At 33.4% G+C, this 23046-nt stretch overlaps 1 protein-coding gene across 1 annotated transcript; it reads left to right on the forward strand.

Annotated features, from left to right (window-relative positions):
• Window positions 1–4583: 4583 nt before the first annotated feature.
• Window positions 4584–21546, forward strand: LOC106714803 (solute carrier family 2, facilitated glucose transporter member 8). The gene is made up of 9 exons (XM_045684488.1): window positions 4584–4890; window positions 10575–10739; window positions 14304–14533; window positions 16964–17080; window positions 17413–17619; window positions 18330–18462; window positions 19941–20170; window positions 20599–20793; window positions 21245–21546. Exons 1-9 carry the CDS (start codon window positions 4875–4877, stop codon window positions 21512–21514), a joined length of 1563 nt encoding a protein of 520 aa, XP_045540444.1. The 5' UTR covers window positions 4584–4874; the 3' UTR covers window positions 21515–21546.
• The last annotated feature ends 1500 nt before the right edge of the window (window positions 21547–23046 follow it).

The raw sequence follows: 23046 nt of genomic DNA on the forward strand, positions 1-23046 counted from the left end.
ATTGAAAATTTATAACCCGACTACTTGTAAAACTGCGATAAAGTGTTTTCCAATTGAGTTACAACGTTTAGTAACAATTTGACTGATTTCATTATTCAGTGAATGTTGCGTTAAACCTTGATACCTTAAAGATGTGATAATAATTATTTTATATGCAATAAGAAATGCTTTGATAACGTTTCTCGATTCAACGAGATGATCAGAGATAACTATTTTCTATATTATAATTAACATGTATGATTGTACTCAAATACTAGCGGTCGCCCGCGACTTGACGCGAAAAAGTATCGTATATAATATGCCTGCGTGCATCAGCTACCTTCCAGTCCGACTCCTGTCAAACTCGGTTGAACCGATCCGGAGATTAAACGGAACAAATTCGGCCTTGCGGACAGGCAAGGCCGAAGGACCAAGGGCCAAGGACATTCAGACAGGCAGACAGACGCCATTGCGTATGCATCATGACATCATGTGTACGAAATACGTTTGTTTTATTATTACAAATAAACACTAAAATTTTATTAATATGTATGTATAGATCACTGAGTTTAGTACCGTCGACATAAGCACCACTAGCAAAACCAGAATGTTTTGAACAAGGGCACACAAGACTATATGAGAGAATCCCTCTAGTTAACACACAAAATTAGTTAACAGTTTTAGAGAGACTTGAAGTCTCAGCATCCGCCCCAAAAACTTTAAAACCTCTTTGGGATACACGGGGGCACGTATCCTCTACCACTTCACGCCACTACATGGTTTATGGTCATTCACACTGGCGCTTTTTTTACGACACATTCCAATTGAACAAAGATATTTCCAATGTATCTGTGCATACCGCTTTTAAAATGCGACGCTTGAGAGCCGCCAACATAGCGTTTTACATGGCGTAAAAAAGTGCCCGTGTGAAGGCGGGCTTAGTAAATATGAATTATCAAACGTTGGCAGTGGGCGTCGAACTTAAATAGTTCGCATTGACATATTTATAAAAGATCATATACTGAACTACCGTGACTTTCTTTATCTAAACGTGGGATTACACTGTCCAGACATTTGCAAAACACAACTTAACATCTCTGTTGTTTTCTGACAAAAAGAAAGAGATGGTAATATGTTTTGTACAATTGTTTTATCAGTGAAAATCTACGGTACAATAAAAACAGTATAAACGTCTTCATTCTTCTTTGTTTATCGTATGCAAAGTGTAAGCGTTATTTGTTTTTTATTATTATAGTGTGTACTAATATTTATTTTTGTAAAGAGTAGATCACTGACATGTTTGAATGTGTATCTTAGTGACAGACAGACACACTGTCACCAGAGTGTTTATGTAGGAGTTAGCTTTTATATGTTCTTATCTTACTAATATCTTACTAATCTTACTAATATTATAAATACGAATGTTTAGATGGATGGATGGATGTTTGTTTGAAGGTATCTCCGGAACGGCTCAATGGATCTTGATGAAATTTGACACAGATGTAGAACATAGTCTGGAAGAGCACATAGGCTACTTATTAAGGTATTTTTTTTAATTCCGTGCGCACGAAGCCGCGGGCGACAGCTAGTGTTGATATACAAATCAAAGAGAAGAATTCCGAGATGTGCATAAATACAGAGAAAGACAGCATTAGCTAAATAAATCACGTAGTAAAATGTAGACAAGCGTTTGTAACCTTGTAAATGATATTTTTAATACAGTTGCTCAAAAAGTGGCGTATTGCAGGGACGTATAGCGTTCGGGAAGTGGGCTATTACATACTCGTGCTTTTTCTTTACCTTTTCCGAACACATGCGTTCTCTTTCCCAACTGTCAAAATAATGTCTATTAAAAAGAAAAAAAAAATCAACCACGAAGTTTTTACAAAAAAAATCATAGAAGTTTTTATGATTCATGCAAATATTTTTAAAAAGAAGCTACTAATTTGTTTCAATATCAGATTTAATGATTTGATTCAATGAGTTAGGTTAGGTTTAATTTCATTTCATTAAATTTAATTTTTATTTCATATCAATAACAAAATTCCACTGAAGACTTGGCTGTATGGGCATAGTTCCCTTTGCCTACCCAGAATGGGTGAAGAAAACAAAAAAAAATGCTTATATTCTTTTTTCGCAACAGTATTATAAATAGTTGTTCAGTACACGTGCGGAACCGTCATTGCAACTTGTTCCGACTGTCAACCCACACATTTGTCGGAACTCTTTGCAATGACAGGATTTCCGCACTCGTAATGAAATATATTAATCTTACTAATATTATAAATGCGAATGTTTAAATGGATGTTGATCCAGAACGACATAACGGATCTTGATGAAATATAGCACGATTTTAGAACATAGTCTGGAAGAACACATAGGCTACTTATAAAGTTTTTTTTAATGCCACGCGGACAGAGTCGCGGTCGATAACGATAACTATAAATTAAATTCGTGACGGTACGTAAAAAGTTGCATGACCTGTTATTGAAAATCAATACGAATATAACGTAGTTTTTTTTTATTAAACTTTAATCCAGACGGGTTCACTGCGTGTGGATGAATGTGTCCCAACGTTACCTAAAATTATGTTCTACACCGACGCCTACGAAAACAGTTACATATTAAGATGTAACTCTCATCGTCCTATGGGTCTAATCTCATAATAGATATTACTCTTTTCGTCGATGGTTAAAATTGCAAGCCGTCATAGTAAGTATGGTATTATAACTTTAAATTATTATTTTTGTTAGCGATGCGATGCTGTATTTGTTGATCACGTCCGTCTGTGGAAGCCCTCCTTTACAACGCTATGCGGTAGCGGCTGCCAAGTTTATCTCGTTTATGGAGCGACATGTTATCAGGGTTAATATTATAAATTCCTTTAGATTTTCTCGGTACCATTATAAACGATCTGTGTTACGATAGCTTGAGATATTTTTTATCTATAGTAACCGTAACCTTGTAGTTTGTCGTATAGTGATTGGGTTTGACATATTATTATTTTAAATATTAACTAACAGTTGTCCACGACGTTGTCTGCGTGGAATTAAATAAATATCTTGTAATACATATAGCCTATGTCATCAAGGGATAGTGCAACTTCCAAATAGTGAAACAGTTTTTCATAGATTCAGTTCAGTAGATTCGGAGCCTATTCAATGCAAATAGTTAAATCTTTCCTCTTTCCAATAATACTATAGATATGATACCGGTCTTATTCAAGTTCTGGTAGTTTATATTTGGTATGTCTTTGTTAAACCAGTTTAAAAAAAAGATGCCTACTCTAATTTTGTTTGTTTTTTAGTAAGATTGCTTTTGTTTTGATTTTAGCAGTGGAGAGATCTGCTCGGATTAAAACTTCCATTTAAGAAGAAACATAGGTACTTTTATAAAACGAATTTAACTATTTACAAAGCTTTGTATATATTTCTATATTTCTTCTTAAATGGAAGTTTTAATCCGAGCAGATCTCTCCACTGCTAAAATCAAAACAAAAGCAATGTTACTAATATTACAAATGCGAAAGTTTAGATGGATGGATGGATGGATGGATGTTTGTTTGTTCTCAACGGACCTGGATGAAATTTGGCATGGATGTAGAACAAAGTCTGAAAGGACGCATAGGCTACTAATTAAGTTATTTTTTAATTCGGCGTGGAAGGAGTTGCGGGCGACAGCTAGTTATGTAATATTATAATGTCAGTTAATAATTGAACATCTTTTTATAGTTCGAAACGTCGAGGATATAAAAATTCAATGAACGTAACATGTATAACTTCTCTATATCAAAAATGGTTGGAATTAAACCCAAGTCTGTCAATATTGGGAGAAAAAATGCAACCGTTATCTGCAAGGTCGTTGACACTAGAATAAAACAAGTTTGGGCGAACGAGTGAAAGTTTGACATAAATTTTATCTAAACAAAATGTACAAAGTTTTGCGGCGCGGAATACTCGTTCGGCAAAATATTCCTGTATTTTTCAATTTTAACTAAAATAAAATACAAATTATTTTTATTATTTGGAACATATAATACGGGAAGTTATTTGAAATAATATTAAATAACAATAACATTATAACAAGACCAAATAAAAATTCGAAATACTTAAATAAATATTTCGTAATTTTTATTTAAGAACGATAACTCGATATTTTATAGTGAAAAAACACAAATACTAAATTTGACCGTATTTGACTAATTTTCTGAGTGTTGTGGTTTGTGGTATAGTGGGGTTTTGTTTTCGTGTATCTTGGATGATCGTATGCAATATGCATACAGTAATACGAGGAAATGGGTGGCGTACTACGAAATTGGGTAATAATTTCTATAATATCTTAATATAACAAGTATAAAAGGTGGACAAAAAGTCAGTGTCAATATTATTGATATAATTTATCTATAAAAGTATACAGATAAAATAAATTAATTTTAATATGTTTTACATAATAATATTATAATAAAAAAATAACTAACCAGACTTACACAGAGTACAAAAAACATGTTGTGTAAAATTAATATTGTTTTTTAAAAATGTTTAACAAAATAAAAACATTCGTATAGTTTTATAAATACAATATCACGCATGTTGTCAATGTTATTAGTGACGTAAAATTTCGGCAATACTTGGTAAGTTTCCTTGACCGTATGGTAGAGCGTCATTGTTCGCCGCCATTTTGGATGACCGATGACTCAGTCATTCATCGTTCATTCCGCACACGTGCCCCGAATAGTGTCGCCCGATTGTAGGTTACGTGTAAACTTTGTGATTAAAAGTTTTAAGCAACACATCTGCGTTTTAATTCAAATAACGTTATTTTATAGAACATAACGTTTAGTATTTATTAAGCGGAGAGAAGCGTGAATAATAAGTGCATACTTACTCAACAAAGAAATGTTTGCTAAAAAAGGTACATTTTAAAAGTTATAATAACACTTTTTAGTATAGATTTTGTATTTTTTGAATTCTAAATTACTTTTTATTATGATGTTTATTCATGTTTTATTTTTAAATGTATTTATTCGATATGAAACTATTTTAAAACGAGATAGTGTACAATTACCTTGGACAGTTCGTGACTGAATGAAGTTAACTTCTGAACATCTGACGTTACGAAACATGTTTGTGACGTAGAATAGGAACAACATAAATGTCGTAACTGTGTGTTTCGCTGTTGCACTGGCATTTTTACTAATAAACAGAGACGAAAATTTCTTGTCGTCTCTGTTTATTTGTAAAAGAATGAAAGGGATGGCAACATATATTCATACAAGTTACACTGCAGGGGAGTTCAAGGCAATATAAGCAATCTTTACACGTTACTAGGTGCAAATAAATAATCGGAGATTATAAATACATTATTGACATAATTGTTTCGGTCGTTACGTTATTTTTTTACAATTATGGGTTAGTCTGGCTTTGAAAATCGAGTACCTATAGTTATTTTAATAGGCTTGTTAATTCTACATGAAAAAGTGTTTTTTTTTTGTTGGCACGTAAATGTAAAAATGTCTGTCGTCCCTGAAATAGATTAACAACACTTCCCGGATTGTGTTACAGTACGACAAAGAATATAATTTTATAAATAGTATGTTGCTAAGAATCTTAAATTATTATTGGTTTTAAAATACACTTCCTGACCAACTAACATATTTGCGTAAACTGCCGAGCGTGTGATGTAGGCAACAAAACAGATAGATAGATACAGATAGAGAGATAGATAGATAGACAGATAGATAATCACTATTGTTCACATCAAGGTACAATCAAGTGACCATAACTAAACAAAAAACCCTAAATGTGAACAAGAGGATTTCGCGATTTCTTCAATACAATCTTGTAAGACACAGGTGAAGTAGTAATCTTCTTGGAAAAAGGATTTGATGGAAGAAAGAAATTAACTCGTTTAAGACCATAAAAACAGAATAATGTGAAACGACAGAGGTGTGTCACTACCTTAACAAATTAGTAATCTTTGCAGACTACAGAATCTGTGGCCATAGGTCAGAATATGATAAATGCAATTTCATTGTTTTATAGGACAAATGATTAAATTATTGAGAAATCTTGAAGGCACTCTTAAAATATGAAACACTCGATATATGAAAAATAAATTAACATTTAAGAAAATGTATATATTATGACTAAATGAAAGAGCATTTTATTGGCGATTATTACCTATATTAATAAGTCATGCTAAGCAAAAATGTACTTGTAATTGTCTGATCTATGACAATAGAAATCTTCTATATATATAAAAGAAAGTCGTGTTAGTTACACTATTTATAACTCAAGAACGGCTGAATCGATTTAACTGAAAATTGGTGGGCAGTAGTGATGCAACGGATGTCTGTTCCGTTTCCGCAAGTGCGGAAGTTCCGCGCGCTTTTCAACATCCGTTTCTGCTTCTGTTTCCGCAACTTTTAAAAATTGTAAATATGTTTCTTTTTTCATATTATTTACACTTCTGTTTCCGCATCCGCTTCTGTTTCCGTTTCTGCTAAAATTTATTTTTGACATCTGTTTCCGTTTCTGGTTCCGCTAAGACACTTCCGTTGCATCACTAGTGGGCAGGTAGCTTAGAACCAGGAAACGGACATAGGATAATTTTTACCCCGTTTTCTATTTTTTATTCGTGGACGGAGTCGCGGGTAAAAGCTAGTAATAGATAAGGTTACAAAACGAATACGTATATTAGAACTATGAAAATGAGAACCAGTGGTAAATTAAAAAGTAGGTTTAATAGTTTAATCAGTGAACTTACGTCATAGCAAAATTATATACGAATGGTGTTTGATTAATTAGTTACCTATTATACGCATTAATGTTACATAATGACGTTCACAACCGACATAAATAATTCATGACATGATCTGTTTTAATATGAATCGGTTTACATATATAAATATGTATCTATATTCGATACAGCAGTTACCCGTGACTTCGTCCGCGGAATTAAATTCTAATAAATATAGTCTATGTCACAAACAATTAAATCTTTCCTCTTTATAATGTTGGTACAGATGTGTCATTATTTATTGATATATAGCATAGAAGAATACCTTTGATTAATTATATTCCAAGCAGGATTGTTATGTATACAAGAAAATTTGATAAGAATATTAATAAAAAAACTTGAGAGGTGTCAAGGGACAGCCGGATGGAACGATGTTCCTATGAATTTTCGTTATATATTGTCACGTCGTTGCCATGGTTACTAGCAAAAAGTGTCGTGACAACTTTTCGTAAGAATTTTTTCCGTCTAGCCCCCTTTCACAACACGCGATAAGGAACTTCGTTCCAAAAAAAACTTTAGTCAATGAGTGTACATTTTGCAAGCGATTACGTCATCAAATACTACTAGTTATCGTGTTTATACGTCGATTGTAATGAAGTTTAAACGATTTTATATGCCTATTGTTATATGGAGACATTTATTTGTCTCATGATTATCACTCCGATCTGTCACGAGGAAGCTGAAGCACGAATGATGAACTGACAATCATACCCATTTGCTATATTATATCATCACCAGCTGTCGCCCGCGACTCCGTTCGCGCGGAATTAAAAGGAAAAAACATAAATAAGCCTATGTGTTCTTCCAGACTATGATCTACATCTATGCCAAATTTCATCGAGATCCGTTGAGTCAGTCTGGAGATACCTTCAAACATACATTCATCCAAACATTCGCATTTATAATATTATTATTAGTAAGATTATAAATGTATAGTAGGTACTATATAAATGTTAACTGGCAGGCAACCGACCGTAAAAATTAAGCCAAAAATACAAGGTTCATAAAACCTTGTACAGCAACCCCACGTGAGTGGGATAAGTGTAGCGAGTTGATGAGTACGAATCAAATTCGATGGAAAGTGGTCAAGTGATGGTCTATCGAAAGTGTTTAAATTGTCGATACATGTCTGTTTTTAATAAGTCTGTGATTACAGCCTTGTAAAGGTAAAAATTGTTTAGATGTTAATTTCTATTTCCCAATGAATTCGACGGAAAAAACTTAATGGCGTTTAACTTTGAGACAGAGAGGGACGTAGAAAGATGGAGGGGAGCGATTGCAGATAACCACTGGTCGCTATAAAATTTGTACCTTGTAACATTAGTCACTATCAACTAGAATTAACTAGTGGCATATCGATCCAAAGTGGGCTTCCGATAATAAGTCTCTGAGACCTTTTGCGGTACCGCGATGACTCGGTCCAATCCAAGGCTAAGAGCTCCTGCAGATCTCCTTACACTCATCCTTATAGCAATACTTGGTTTAATATAATTCAACTGCTAGATTTAAGCCTTTCTGAATATGTTCCACGGATGTTCTTTCGTTTACCGTTTTCATGACGTAATCTTATCAAAAGCAATACTTACAACATATTATTCGTAAAATACTTAATTGAAGCAAAAAAAGAGCAGCAACAAAGAATCATCGAGTAACTTAAATGTTGAAAGCTTCAAGGTAAAATGTAAACGATAATGCCAAGTAGTTAGGTATGAGGAAGATTGATCAAGTACTGTAGTAAGTACTACAACTTAGTACATAATAAAAAAAAAATTCAGTCGAATTGATAACCTCCTTCTTTTTGAAGTCGTCTAAAAAAAGCATTCAAATGTTGCATAATGTCCTCCAAACTACACAAATAGATTCATCCGATAAAGAGGTTATATCTGTATGATCATCGTATTACTTTTCGTCTGATGGTACGTAATCTCGTATTCCATTACGTATCTGTACTAAGCAGATCTGAATATAATTGACCCAAACGTAACCCTTACGATTTAACATGTAAATGTCTTATATTTTTGAACACGTGTTTTTGGTGTGGACTCTCATGTAGTCATAACAATTTTAAAACGAGAACAACAAGTGACCTCTTTAACGTTTGATATATCTATACTATAATACTACTGTTTGTTTGCATAGGCTCTGAAGCTACTGAACCGATTTGAAAAATTATTTTACTGTTGAGGATAAAATTATCGGGCGGACGAAGTAGCGGACAACTGCTAGTTCTAAATAAATTAGTACGAATTTAGACCTTCGCACTTTTATAGTAAGACAAGTTTTTGAACAGAAATAGGCAGTAATATGTACTATTTATTAAATTCAAAACATCGAAAGGTTTGCTCACCAAAAGACCAGTTTTCGAATTCCATAGTCTGTCAGTCAATTACAAAGGTCATCATTATTCGTCAAGAAACGGCTGTGTTCAACTTTTGCTTCTACTTTCTATTCAAGACTTGTCAGTCAGCATATGACATAAATAATCAAACCTAATGGTAAAGAAATCTATACCAAGTACTAATATATACTACATCGCAGGCTGTTATTCACCTTAAGTATACGGAACCAGGTTTGATATAAATAAAGTTTATAAGCAAATAAAAAAGCAAAAAGACAAACATAGAGAATAGTACTTTAAAAGCTTGGAAAAGAGTTGTCAAAAATTAATAGATGTCTTAAACACATGGTTCTGTGGGCCTGGCACCACTTGCAATCGCCATAGTATCGTCACCGACGAAAGTATTAAGGCCTCTAAGGGATATAAATTCTACCAAAATCACATACTAATTTTGAAATAATCAACGTTGTCGATGAGAAGGTGATTGTCACAAATATTCGTGCTAGGCCCACTGTTTGATTGGTTTCATATATTTATTACACGGATATGCCAAAAGTCAAGGAACCAGTTTTTGGTATTTTGCGTCACAATCAGTAGATAATCGTGATATTAATGGACATCACGTTTTGCAAATGAAAAAAATAAATAAAAAATAAAACGAGCATTATTCTACAACAGAAATTCTCAATGTTACTTCCTCGTAGTCTTTCAATATGTTTCTAGTTTCGATGTTCACATTTCACATTTTGCTATAATTTATCTTCACCTTGTGAATCACTTTTGCAGAATAATTCTAGTATATCTCATAACGTTGAGTGGTTCTACTCATGAACAGTTGCCATACTAGAGGAACTTAATATGTGTTGTTTTAATATTGCATAAACTTGACTCACTTCAATTCATTCAGTGTCATTCTCAAGTGCAGCTGAGTTTCGGGATCTCCAGAGGAATGCACTGGGACCAAACGTTGAATACTTACTGTGTCATTTTCTAATTTTGGAGATATTATATGGCCGTAACATTTTAGTGCAATTTAAATATTACAAATATTAATCAGTTCCATAAGTTTCTAATTATTTAAGCTAGTTTAACATAAGTTTTTTTTTTAGATTTTTAGTTTATTGTTACAACACTTCAAAATCTTTTGTCACCTGGTCCGGTGTTCTATCTATCTCGCAATAGACAGCTAGACCCGAGCAAATCGATGTATTACGGTCGTTAGACATTACCCATAGTACACATTAGGCGTTTACAAACGCACGTATTGGGAACGCATGTAGTAAAAACTATCGTATCCATGACCATACAATCAGGCGGAATAGTGCATACGGTACAATAAACTGCTTCAACTTTCTTAACCAGAGTTTATTTGTACCACCCTACAAAAGCGAACGGCTCTTAGAGCCGAGTGTGAAATAGAAGTAATAGTTTATTTTTAATCTATATTCTGTGTCCTCAGGTACAACACACAGTGGATACGATGCGCCGCTGATCCAGCCAGTAATAGAGGTGGTCATACAGGCTGAGACGGAGTCGGCAGCGATGCTCGCCGTCTTGCCTTTGCGATGGCTCGACAGAATCAAACATGGCGGACTCGCGAACCAGTTCTTCATGGCTTTAATGGGTTAGTTATGTTTTTTTTTCGCTCAAATGATAAGAAAGTCTCGATTTTCGCACTAACAAAAATACATTTTAAAGAGTGAGGTTTTATTCGTTTCGTCTTCTTTGCAGGAGTATCTTAGGCCATAGGGCGTTTCTTTTAAGTAACCTTCGTGTTGTTTACAACACAATCTCATATTTTCTCTTCTTTAAATCGAAATACATTCTTTACGTTTCGTTTCACGGAGTCGTAAAAAAATTCAAATGATTCCATTGTTTTCTGTCGCGTTCCGATTTCAAATGTTTTTAAACATGTGTCGAGTACGGCTATTGTCACTTGTTTATTCCTTTACGAACAAGTTTTATACCAGCTGATTTTACTTTTTTAAATCGAAGGCAGACTGGAATAATAAATTTTAGATGTATTTTTGACTGTTTGTGTCATCGTCCAATAGTCCTTGAAATAATAAAGTCAAGTATATATATACCTATATATTCATTAAATTATGATTTGGGTTTGTCTTATGGCTAATCCCAATTCCCGAAGTGTCATATTGTTACGAGCTTATTGGTTTCTTTTACATATACATATATATACATATATATATATTTTTTTTCGAGATAAGGTATGTGTTCTCCAGACTATGTCTGTACTATATCTGTACCAATTTTCATTGAGATCCGTTTATCCGTTCTGGATATAACTAGTAGCAAACATCCATCCAACCATCTAAATTTTCGCATTTTTTACAGTAAAGATAAAGTAAGATAAAATGATCAGAAGTAATATTTTACACACAAAGTCGGATTTCTTGCTTTGTTTGTTTTTTAAATTAGCTATGACACACTTGTTTATGCGTGGACAAAACTTTTAAGGAAACTTTGTAGTGTTCTCGCAAAACCACAAATAATTAATGCCTTCTATATATAAATGCAAATGTTTGGACGAATGTATATATATGGATGGATGTTTGTTAGAAGATATCTCCAGAAAGGCTGCACGGATCCGCTGAAAATTGGTATAGATGTAGAACAGAGTCTGGAAGAACATATAGGATATTTAAAAGCTTTTTTTAGGTTCCGCGCAGACGAAGTCGCGGGCAAAATCTAATATATACATAAATTACATCCCTATCTCATTAGAGTCTTGACCCTAATGAAAATATAAAACAAGTTGGTGACTCACACGTTGAGATGTTTCTCGAAACGGGTTTCCCCTTTGCAGTTATTCTGGGCAAAGTGAAAAGGGTCCAGTGTAAACAAGTTTGTCGATGTACTTACTGGAAAGTTTTACAAATGCTATACTGTTAACGTCGTATTATTATTAAATACATATAGAATAAAGAAAAATTTCGTGGAGTACCAAGTAATTTAGTAAGTAAACATGTCTGAACAACAAAAAATATAGTCGAGTAGATTATATAAAAGTCTACTAGTCTTCTAGTTATTAAAAAAAAAAATGGGACTCATCTGCAAGCACTTCCTTTCGATTAAAATAATTTTTATCAAAATCGGACCACCAGGGGCGGAGATTCGCAGTAACACACATAAAAAAAATACAGTCGAATTGATAACCTCCTTCTTTTTGAAGTCGGCTAACAAATAATATGCTAAAAATGTTAGTTTTGTAACATTATAGTGACTCGACCTATTTATTCAAATCCACGAAATGACTCTTAGTTATAATTAGCTAAAACTCATTATCAAACAGAGATAATATAGTATAAAATATGTATAATAATAGTAAAAAAAAAAACAGTTTCCTGATACGATAATTACGACTGAACTTTAATATCTTGTATCTTTGTGACAATTACCGGTTATGTCTGGTATAGACAAGGTTTAACTGACATACATTTACTTTAAATGACATAGAATTTTAACTCCACAGTTTCTGATAGAAATGTCACGTCTCATCAACTTGACACGTCTGTCGAAATGTCAGTGTCAGTAATTGTAATGTTGATTCGGTATTGATTTAATCTAAATATATAAAAGAAAGTCGTGTTAGTTACACTATTTATAACTCAAGAACGGCTGAATCGATTTGACTGAAAATTGGTGGGCAAGTAGCTTAGAACCAGGAAAAGGACATAGGATAATTTTTACCCCGTATTCTATTTTTTATTCCGCGCGGACGGAGTCGCGGGTAAAAGCTAGTTACAAATAATAAAAGATTGTTTCCACCTACTGACCGGCTTAAAGAGAATTTTTCCCATTGGGCTGATTAAATCCATATAAAAAAATATTCCTATTTGGCCGAATGATCAGTAAGATGAGTGACATTAACATTTTTAATATTATTTTTTCAGTAGAAGTGTTCAGTGATGAATCTACGGTGATGATTTAAAGTCAATCAAAATTAATAACAGTGGTTTATCAAATAAAAAAAACCTTTTACATTAAGAGATTATTACATTACAAATTTTATAGTTTTTTTCCCCGCGCAAAAATGCATTTATTTATGACTAGCAGTCGCCCGCGACCTCGTCAGCACGGAATTTAAAAACAAAGTGCATAATATGTCCGTGTGCATAAACTACCTTCTCGTTCAATTCCCGTCAAAATCAGTGCAGCCGTTACGGAGATTATCCAGAGTAAACGCAGCTATGCGAAAAGACATACAGACAGACAAAAAATAATAACAGATTTTCTTTTCGATACAGACACTCCAATTTTATTAATATGTATAGGTAAAACCACAAGTAATGTTAAATAGTTCCAAGATTCAACATAAATGACACATTATCATATTTAGCATAACATGAAAGATTAATTAGAATTTAACGGAAAATAACTATCATATTTCTTATATTCCAACAAGACATTTATTAAATTATGGACATTTGAGGACAATTATTTTTTTATGTGACCAGGAACTTGGTCATTATACACGTGACACGTCAAGTTCTATTATAATAAATATTTATAATTATGTAACATTCATTGCATTGAAAAGGTTCATATAATATTTTATCTTAAAACTCTGTCAATATTTTCTTTATTGAATGTCATACTCCGGATAGTATAATTAATACAGGATGAGGTATACAAGGAAGACCGTCTGGTAATTAAAATTGTGACTTTAACAAAATTACCTTTGTAGCAACGTTATATATTGAGTATCTTAGTAATTGTCTGTTGAATTATTTTTTATATCATAAGGTGGCAAACAAGCAAACAGCCACCTGGATTCGCCACAGTAGCGAGGCGACCGTTGCCCATAGACATCCGCAAATGCAGACGCGTTGCCTACCTTTAATCAACGGAGAAGGGGACGCACAAAAAGAGGATATTTCTCCTTCGCGTCCCCTCTTCCGCCAAATCCACTTCCCCTTCCCATCGTTTCCTAATAAGAAAAGGGCGGGAAGGGAAAGAGGACTAAAATTAGGCTTCCGGTATTTATTATGTACTAGTTGATTGAAAACTTTAAAAAGTAGCCTATGTGTTCTTCCAGACTATGTTCTACATCAATGCCAAACTTCATCAAGATCCATGAATCCGTTCCGAAGATAGCTTCAAACAAACATCCACCCATCCATTTAAACATTCGCATTTATAATATTAGTAAGATTTTATTTTGTTCTAGTGACTATACCGGTGTTAAACTTCGGCATGCTGATGGGATGGCAGTCTCCAATGACACCAATCCTTCAGGACCCTGGCGGCCCCGCACCGGAGCCCATTACAGATGAAACTATATCCTGGATGGCTTCTATTACATTCTTCCCGCCGATCTTTTGTGGCTTTCTAGTGGGGGATCTCGCTGATAGATGGGGTAGAAAGTTGACGACATTGCTGACCTCACTTATGCTTGTGGTAAGTTTTATTCAATCTTATTAAATAATCATTTAATTAATTATTTAATTAATCAAGTCAATTAGTTAATTAATACTATGTATAGATATCGGTTATGGATAACTCTTAAATCAGCTTTTTTTAAAGTTAAGCTCGCTACAAACTTCAGTTAAAACAGTTTATACTGAAAGTGTGTTGAGAGCTTTTTGTTAAGAAATTGGTTTATTTACATCAACAAACAATACTTATATAACCCACAAATTAATATTTGCCTTCTCACCTTTTTATTATACACTAGCAGTTGCCCGCAACTCCGGTCTCGCGTATTTAAAAAACAAATCTAGTAATAAATATAGCCCATGTCCGTATACCCGGGAATAGTGTAGCTTCGAGGTGAAAGAATTATTCAAATCAGTTCAATAGTTTTGTAGCCTATTCAATGCAAATAAAGAATCAAATCTTTCCTCTATATATTCATCGTTACTGTTGGGTTTTTACTATCAATGCATCTCTTTCCTTCATTTTTAAAAAAAACTTGTGTCAGTACAAATCTTACAAAGCCGTGAAATACCACTCATTTCACGGCTTAGTAATACAGAGAAGCTTTGATAGTATCACGTTTGAATTTCAGGTACTTGTATAAATGAGAGCAATCAATATTATTTATACAAAAGTTATTAATGTAAATTACACTCAATTCCATAAGAGTTTAGATTTCAATTCGCTTGTAACGACCATTTGTAATAATTAAACTTGATACAAATCATTTGCGGTTGTAACCAACCGTTACTAGTAATTCTAACGGCTGATAATTATCAACTATAGTCAGACAAACTAATCTGGCTCTGTGAGAGATGTTATCGCGATTCTAAAAACGAAAAACTTTTTGAGACAGAAAATTACGCACAAGACAAGTTACAGTCTTACAAGGATCTTGTTGCACTGTTTTGAAGTTGAGGACGATTGTGTATTCAAGTTGCAATTTTGCCTGCCAGGCCAGATAAGTATGTCGGACTATATAAAGTTTACTATGTTGTTATATACAAACTTGCATAAAAGGAATTTGATTCTTAACACAAGGGGTTAAGGTTAAGATTACAAATGATTGTAACATTTTAAGTGATTGTATTTCATTGAATAATACCATTGTAATGTCAAACGATGTGTTGAAAATCAGCGTTGGAGTAATTTCAAACCTTATAAATAGAACTTTTTTTTCTTAGCTAACTACCTCTCTTGGTGCGGGAATAACTTTAAAATTATTTATTTACCAACTGAACATTTTTCTTTATTTATTCACTAAGATACTCGTAAATAAACTTGGGTCTAGTTCAAGTTTTTATCATCTTAAACCTTCTTAGAAAATCAAACAATCAAAAGATTTTTTTTATTTGCAATGCCATCACACCTGGTGTGTTATAAAAAGTCCCCCAACTTCTAAGAACGTGCACCTATCGTCCGGTTATATTCGATTTGAGACTGGTTTACATAAGGACGTTAACCTTGCGGTTACGTTCATTTGTGATAAATAAATTATTCCAGTTATTAAAATTACTATTAATATACTTTAGTACGACAAAGTTACCTTGGCTGGTAAGAGGCGTTGCTATAGCGGTTAGTTCTGTCCAATATATGAAAACTAATTACGCACAGAAATCTTGTGTTTCTTTTTTGTCGTTATTTAGTTTGTGAGCTGTCATAATTTAGTTTGATTTATGCCCACCGGATGACATACCTTTGGTCTATAACTGCCACGATAAGTGTACCGCTTATAGTACTATTTAATAAAATAAGTTCATAAGTAGTCTTTTGCAGATTTTTCATACAATACTACACTAAGGGGGCTGGCTGAATGGCCACTTAAAGACACGGAGTGTTTTTAAAACGAATTTAATTTGTATTTGGAAATGTTAGATCATTAATGTTAAACTGTATGTGTATATGAGTGTATTTGAAAGATCCAGATCCCGATTGTGGTGTTTAGTTCAAATCTTTTTGGCTGTAAGTGTAAAGCCCTTCATACATAAGGCAACGTAAATAGTAGACTAATATTGTAGGGTTGCGTCGCGTGAATCGTGTTACGCGCACTCAGTATACACAACGTTGAATCGTCGACGCGCGTCGTCTATTTGGCAACTACATGTCAATTGTATAGATTAACTTCGCCATCTTGAAAATTGCAACAACTATCACGACGATATTAACAAACAGGTTCCGAGCGACTGTCTTTGGCGATAACAGATAGAAATTTCGGCAACGCGCGCTTTGTACAAACCTCTATGACGTTAAATTGTGTAGTCGCTTATCGACTATACTCACCGAGTTTCGAAGATTTACGTTATTTTTTTGTAAGAAGGGCCTAACTTGACCTGTCTATATTATAATAAAAGGTAGTTAATTCTAATAAGTTATTCTTCCATAATTATTCTTATAAATATTTGTTTCCGTTAGATTAGTTGGGTTATAACCTTAATCTCACTGCGGCCGTGGGCTCTGATAGCGTCGCGCGCTGTCGCGGGACTGGCGTGTGCCGGCTGTTACGTCGTCACACCGCTATATTTGAAAGAGGTAAGTACGAATAGAACATCATGCCACAAAAAGCACATTTCTTTTCCAAGCTTTTCAAGTCCAATAAAATGTGATTCACTCTCACTTTCATTTGGTCAGTAAAGTTAGCTTTTACCTTCATTTATGTAACTAGTAGTATGAGTGGTATTAATACATTAAATGTAACTACTTGGCGAGTTCATTTTCACGCGATAAAAATCCCTATGGAAAGTGTTAAGAGACTCTTCTGAAATATAAGTCATCATCTTCCTTCTCTTTAGAGGATAAGCTTAGTGTGTACTCTACAATATATCGTTTCTTTTGGATAGTAACCGTAGGTGTAATTTATGCAGATAGCGTCAGACAACGTGCGAGGTGCGTTGGGGTCTCTCTTCATCCTGTCACAGAACCTGGGCTACCTTGTGGTCTACGTGGCGGGGGATGTGCTGTCCTTCACTGCAGTTATGTGGCTCTGTACAGCAGTGCCGGTGATCCATATGATAGCTTTCTTCGCTATGCCAGAAACGCCGGTGTTCCTTGTTAAACAGGGAAAATTTAAGGTGAGTTTAGTAACTTTCGCTCTCAGCAATTTATTACCCTTTAAGTACAGTTTTTGTTTTGTTTTTAAAGTCGCTGAAGTGTGATGTGACGTGTTCACATACCATTAAGATTTTTATGTACAATTTTCGTACTTTAACTTGGAGATCGAGTTGATGGCATTTAACGTTTTAAATGGCATATTACCGTCCCTAAGAATGTAACTGTCAAATAATAAAAAATAATAATTTAAATTCAAATAGGAATTTGATTTATTAAAAAAAAAAAACCTCCAGTATGTTATAAGAATGTTTGTGAGAATAAAAAATAACATGAGGCAAAGTCCGCGAGTCTTTTTGTATCCTTGAAGATATAATAACCATATTCCTTGAAGCAATTTCATTGAACACGATTTTGATTGTAAAATCGTATACGGTTTTTCCCCCTCATTTCTTATTACTTAATACTACCAGGTAACAAATATTGGCTAACATAATGTGAACTGACTTGGTTTATATCTAGATTTATTTTCGAGAGAAAGTTGATACATTCGAGTTTATTCCAAAAGTTAACAATTATTTAAATTCTAACGATCCAAATACTATACTGAAAGGTATATATAATAATATATATTTAGTAATAGCTTACATCAGTATTTTTAGTTTAGCTTATTTATTTAAAGTTTAGAGACATGCCCTTGTTTACTTGGTGATAACTGTAATTATTTCTATAGGAAGCAAGAGCCGCTTTAGCATGGTTAAGAAATACGAGCGTAGAAGATAAGAATTTAGAAGAAGCAGTACAACAGTTGGAGAGAGAAGAAGAGGTTGCTAAATCTATGAAGAAAGCCAGTTGGAAGAGTTTAGGTAATTTATTTTTATTATGGCATAGCTCTGTGGGCTTAGCACGAAAATTCGCGAAAAGCGCCTTCGTATTATCATCAATTATACCAAAACCTACTCTACTGTTTGAAGATATGTAATATACACCCAAGTCGATTGGTTCAAGGGAACCACTTAGCGAAGAATTAATAAGTTAAATCTGCTTAAGTAACAATAAATTGATTCTGAAGATTCAATTATGAATTATTGACTTATGCCAGTGAATTCGTTCCGCAGTAAAAAAAATATTAATAAATATAATTTACGTCATTCAGTATAGATAATGTACCTGTCTAATGACAAAAGAATTTTTAAAATCTGATCAATAGTTTGTTTTCTAATGAATCTAATGGTTATTTTTTACTGAGTGACGTATGACGGAAATTGTGGTACACATGAAAAATGCTAAAAACTGCTAAACTAGAAAAGCACGACTGTCTCATTTCAATCTTACTAATATTACATATAAATGTGAATGTTTAGATGTATGTATGGATGGATGAATGTTTATAAGAAGGTATCTCTAGAACGGCTGAACGGATCTTGATGAAATTTGTCACACATAACATAGTCTGGAAAAACACAGAGCCTACTTATTAAGATTTTTTATTAATTACGTTCGGACGGAATCGCGTGCTAGCGACAGCTAGTTGAAAATAAATCAAATTATAAAAGTACAATGAGGAGAACATATGAGATACATAGATTGAATTGTTTAAATTCTTGCCTTAGTTTATTTATTTATACGTCACATTAATATTTGTTTGTCCTTGATAATTAATTCAATTGGCCATTGCAACATTGTAACTAACTGCAGTTCTCATGAGAACAGACCGCTAATAATCGGTTTAATGCAAAGCAAGGCTCAAACGACCGAGATACTATTAACTGACACTCAGAGATAAATGAGACTGTAGGCATAACTTTAAATCAACTCAGAGTAAGTAACTGTGGATTTTGGTACATATTTTTATCTTTGTTTTTTAATAGATAATGTAAGGGACGATAATATTTATTAATAACCACTGCAGTGGTCTTTTGAGAGATATTTTACGAATGTATTTTCAAATATCTTGGCGGCTCAAGGCCCACCTCCCGGATATACTTTACATCGTGTTGTGCGCATCGTATTTTCGCGACTCACAAAAAGTTAAGAGCCGCGAAAATATCTGAAAATATTTATATCTTTCTACAGAATGCATAATTATTTTTTAAGTGTTATGATATTCAAGCTAAAAGGTGTGTTTAATGTATAATTTAGTAAGTATAGACTATTCAAGAACATCAGAAACACATCCTGTGCTATCGCCTCTCTCTCGAAACAGTTTAATTTCCTGATAACTTTCGTTCATTACTATTCCTAATTAATTCATGGGGTTATTTAAATTTCTAGCCAATATAACATTTTAAAAGTAGTATGCCCTTCTCAATTCCAATAATGAGTAGTGTATGTTTTTTTCCAGTGCAAAATAAGACGACATTCAAAGCATTCCGGATCTCACTCAACGTGATGCTGTCGCAAGAGACGTGCGGGTACCTAGTAGTGTTAATGTACGCGGGGTCCATTTTTGAACAGGCTTCGGAATCTATCAGTTTAAAACTTAGCCCCAACAAACAGACTATCGTAGTAGGCGTTATACAGCTACTGGGATCGATCGTAGCTAGCTGTATTGTGGAGAAAACTGGAAGGAAGGTATGTATCCTTTCTATTGATCCTTCGAGTCGGATGACATTTGTTTCGTAAAACAGAAAGATTCAATGTTACCCAATAAAATTCTAATCTTACTACATCATAGATTTTATGTATAGTTTTTAGATAGTTTTACAATGTAACCAGACATAGTTCTGTCTGTTTTTGGTCTAGGCCTCATTTAATCCTCTGGCAGAGTGATCCAAAGTGAGTATTGGCCTCCGATATAAGAGAGCGCTATAGCTATTTCGCTCTGTCTCCAAACTGTCCTCAGCTTTCGATTATTCCAGTAGGACAGTAGCGCTTCAAATCTGCACTGGCATACATGGCATAATGTAAACACTAATTGGTGCCAGTGAGCCCATACAGGCCATGCCAGTCTACTGTACTGGTATGTTATAAACAAGGCATAAGATCACGAACTTTTCCAGTGGCTGCTAGCAAGTACATCATTCATGACTGGTCTGTCAATGCTGGCGCTTGGCGCTTGGTTCTACGTGACGTCATTGTCGGTGTGGCTGCCGGGCTGGTTGCCGGTGCTAGCGATGTGTCTCTGCATCTTCGCGGACGCGGCCGGCTACCAGCCAGTGCCATACGTCATCACATCTGAGCTGTTCTCTTTCCAGGTAACAATTATTATTTGAGTAAGGATAGAGGAAAATCTTGGCTTGATGGATTTTTACAGACAGAATTTCTATATTTTTGTTGTACTCAAATCACCTATGTATTGATTAATAAGTTCTGTTACGAAAGACGAAAGCTTTAAGTAGGTGGCGCCAGCGTCAATTCTCCTGACATCTGTCAAACTTTTTATTTATAGTATACGTCATTCTCGCAATTTTTTAATATAAATAAAGAATGTATTCCTTATTGACTGTGTCGGGATTAAAAAAAGAGCTCCGGAGCCCAAATGCATCCAGAAGTGAAAAAAAAAATACTTAGTTTTGAATTTTGTGTGTTGAAATTTGACGGAAGTCGTTGCTATAACTACAGTTCACAGAGTACATAATGTGTTTTTTGTATATCTTGAAAAAAACTAAGTTTATTAATTTTAAATTGCTTTTCTTTCGTTTCCAGCACCGTGGAATGGTGACGTCATTCGTTAGTAGTGTGGATGCTCTTAGTGACTTCCTACAAACCAAGGCGTATGACCCTCTTCTAAAATTGCTCGGCATCCATTGGGTGTTCATCATGTTTTCTATGGTCTGCTTCCTTGGTACATTCTACACAGTTCTCTATGTACCAGAGACAAAAGATAGAACCATAGAGGAGATCTACGCTATTCTAGAAAGAAAGAAGAAGAAGAGGAAAGACCCGGAAGCAGGAAAGCAAACTAGCAGACTTTAAATTAATTGACTTTTTTTTAAATTTAGATTGACTGTGCCTTAACACGAAGATACTTAATAAATTATAGATTTTATTAATGTATTTTAATTTATATTTACAGTATTAAATAAAAAATAATTTTATCGTTTTTAGAGAATTACGATACCTCACTAGTAAAATATTTTTTTAAATTACCCGAATTATTTGACATACTGTGATAATTTTGAATTAATTAAGACATTATGTACTTCATTGCAAGCACAAATAGTCCGAGAAATTTATAAAGGGACAAATTGACATGCACTCAAACGATTTAATATTAATACTTTATTGATTTAGTTAATTAAATAAATAAAATTAAATTATAAAAAAGTTCTAGTGTGACTTTATTTAGATGTCAAATTTTACTTGTCTGATTCGACAGGTCCATGTGATAATTACGACGAATTATTACTAATTAATTAAATGGTATTATTAGATTTAAGTTATGTCTAAAGGACAATAAAAGTATTATATTATATAATCCCACTTTTATTTATATTCATAATCCTAATTTTTTACGAACCAACTTTCAAAAGAAGTTGTCGATTATTCTGTTTTTTTTTTTTCTTATATAGAAATCTTTTGAAGTTATCACTTTGATGACATTAGGGAAAAAGGGACGGGTCATTTCTATCAGAGTAAAAAATAATAATTATTATTATTATACATATATATACTTTATTTAATTACATTTGTCATATAAAATAAAAAAGGCAAAAAAATTTTGTGCAAACTTTGGTACAATAAAAAAATTATATTTACTTTATTTTTACATAATTCTAAGTTTTAAATTCTATTTATGTACATAATTGTGTTCATATTTACAATATACTTAACCTACGTCACAACCAGTTTTAATTTATCATATACTAGAAAATATTGTTTTTTTTTTAAGTTATTTTGAAAATATAACCTACAAACACAATGGTTACTCAGTTTCTTTTAAAAGTGCCTGAATGTTCAATTTATTAGGGACTTTTTATATCTCTAATTAAAAAAAAAGTTACGTCTAGGTAATATTTTAGTTATTTTAAATTAAAGATCGATGGTGAATATTATGTTGATATAGATCAGTGTTTCCCAAAGTGGGCGATAACGCCCCCTTGGAGGCGTTTGAAACCTAGGAGGGGGCGATAAGGGGTCCAAAAAATGGGGGGCATTGAAATTAATTAAAGCAATGAAATTGTGGTTTTTAAGTTTTAGGACTGAATAAAAATTAGGAGCGCTCTGAAATATAATTGATTTTCAAAGGGGGCGGTGAAAGAAATAAGTTTGACAATCACTGGTATAGTTAAATTTAAAGTTAACTATGTCAAAATTAGTATGACACTTTTGGTGTAATTCAGAGCACAAATTATGTCGACAACGATACGAGGCTGATTATCGTAAACATTCATATTAACCCTACTGATATTAGTATAAAGAAATTACACGATTTAATTTTATACTTCACAAAAAAAAACCTTATTAAATTCACAATTAAAAAAATCTTTCCGATTAATATAATGTTT

Source organism: Papilio machaon, chromosome 26 (genome assembly GCF_912999745.1).
Source record: "Papilio machaon chromosome 26, ilPapMach1.1, whole genome shotgun sequence".
In the NCBI taxonomy this organism is placed as follows: domain Eukaryota; kingdom Metazoa; phylum Arthropoda; class Insecta; order Lepidoptera; family Papilionidae; genus Papilio; species Papilio machaon.

What these genes read in the sequence shown, in the direction of transcription:
- LOC106714803 (XM_045684488.1), top strand. An exon ending in TTAAACAGGGAAAATTTAAG is followed by an intron (nt 17,620 to 18,329) that starts GTGAGTTTAGTA and finishes TTATTTCTATAG; the next exon opens with GAAGCAAGAGCCGCTTTAGC. An exon ending in TGGAGAAAACTGGAAGGAAG is followed by an intron (nt 20,171 to 20,598) that starts GTATGTATCCTT and finishes GAACTTTTCCAG; the next exon opens with TGGCTGCTAGCAAGTACATC.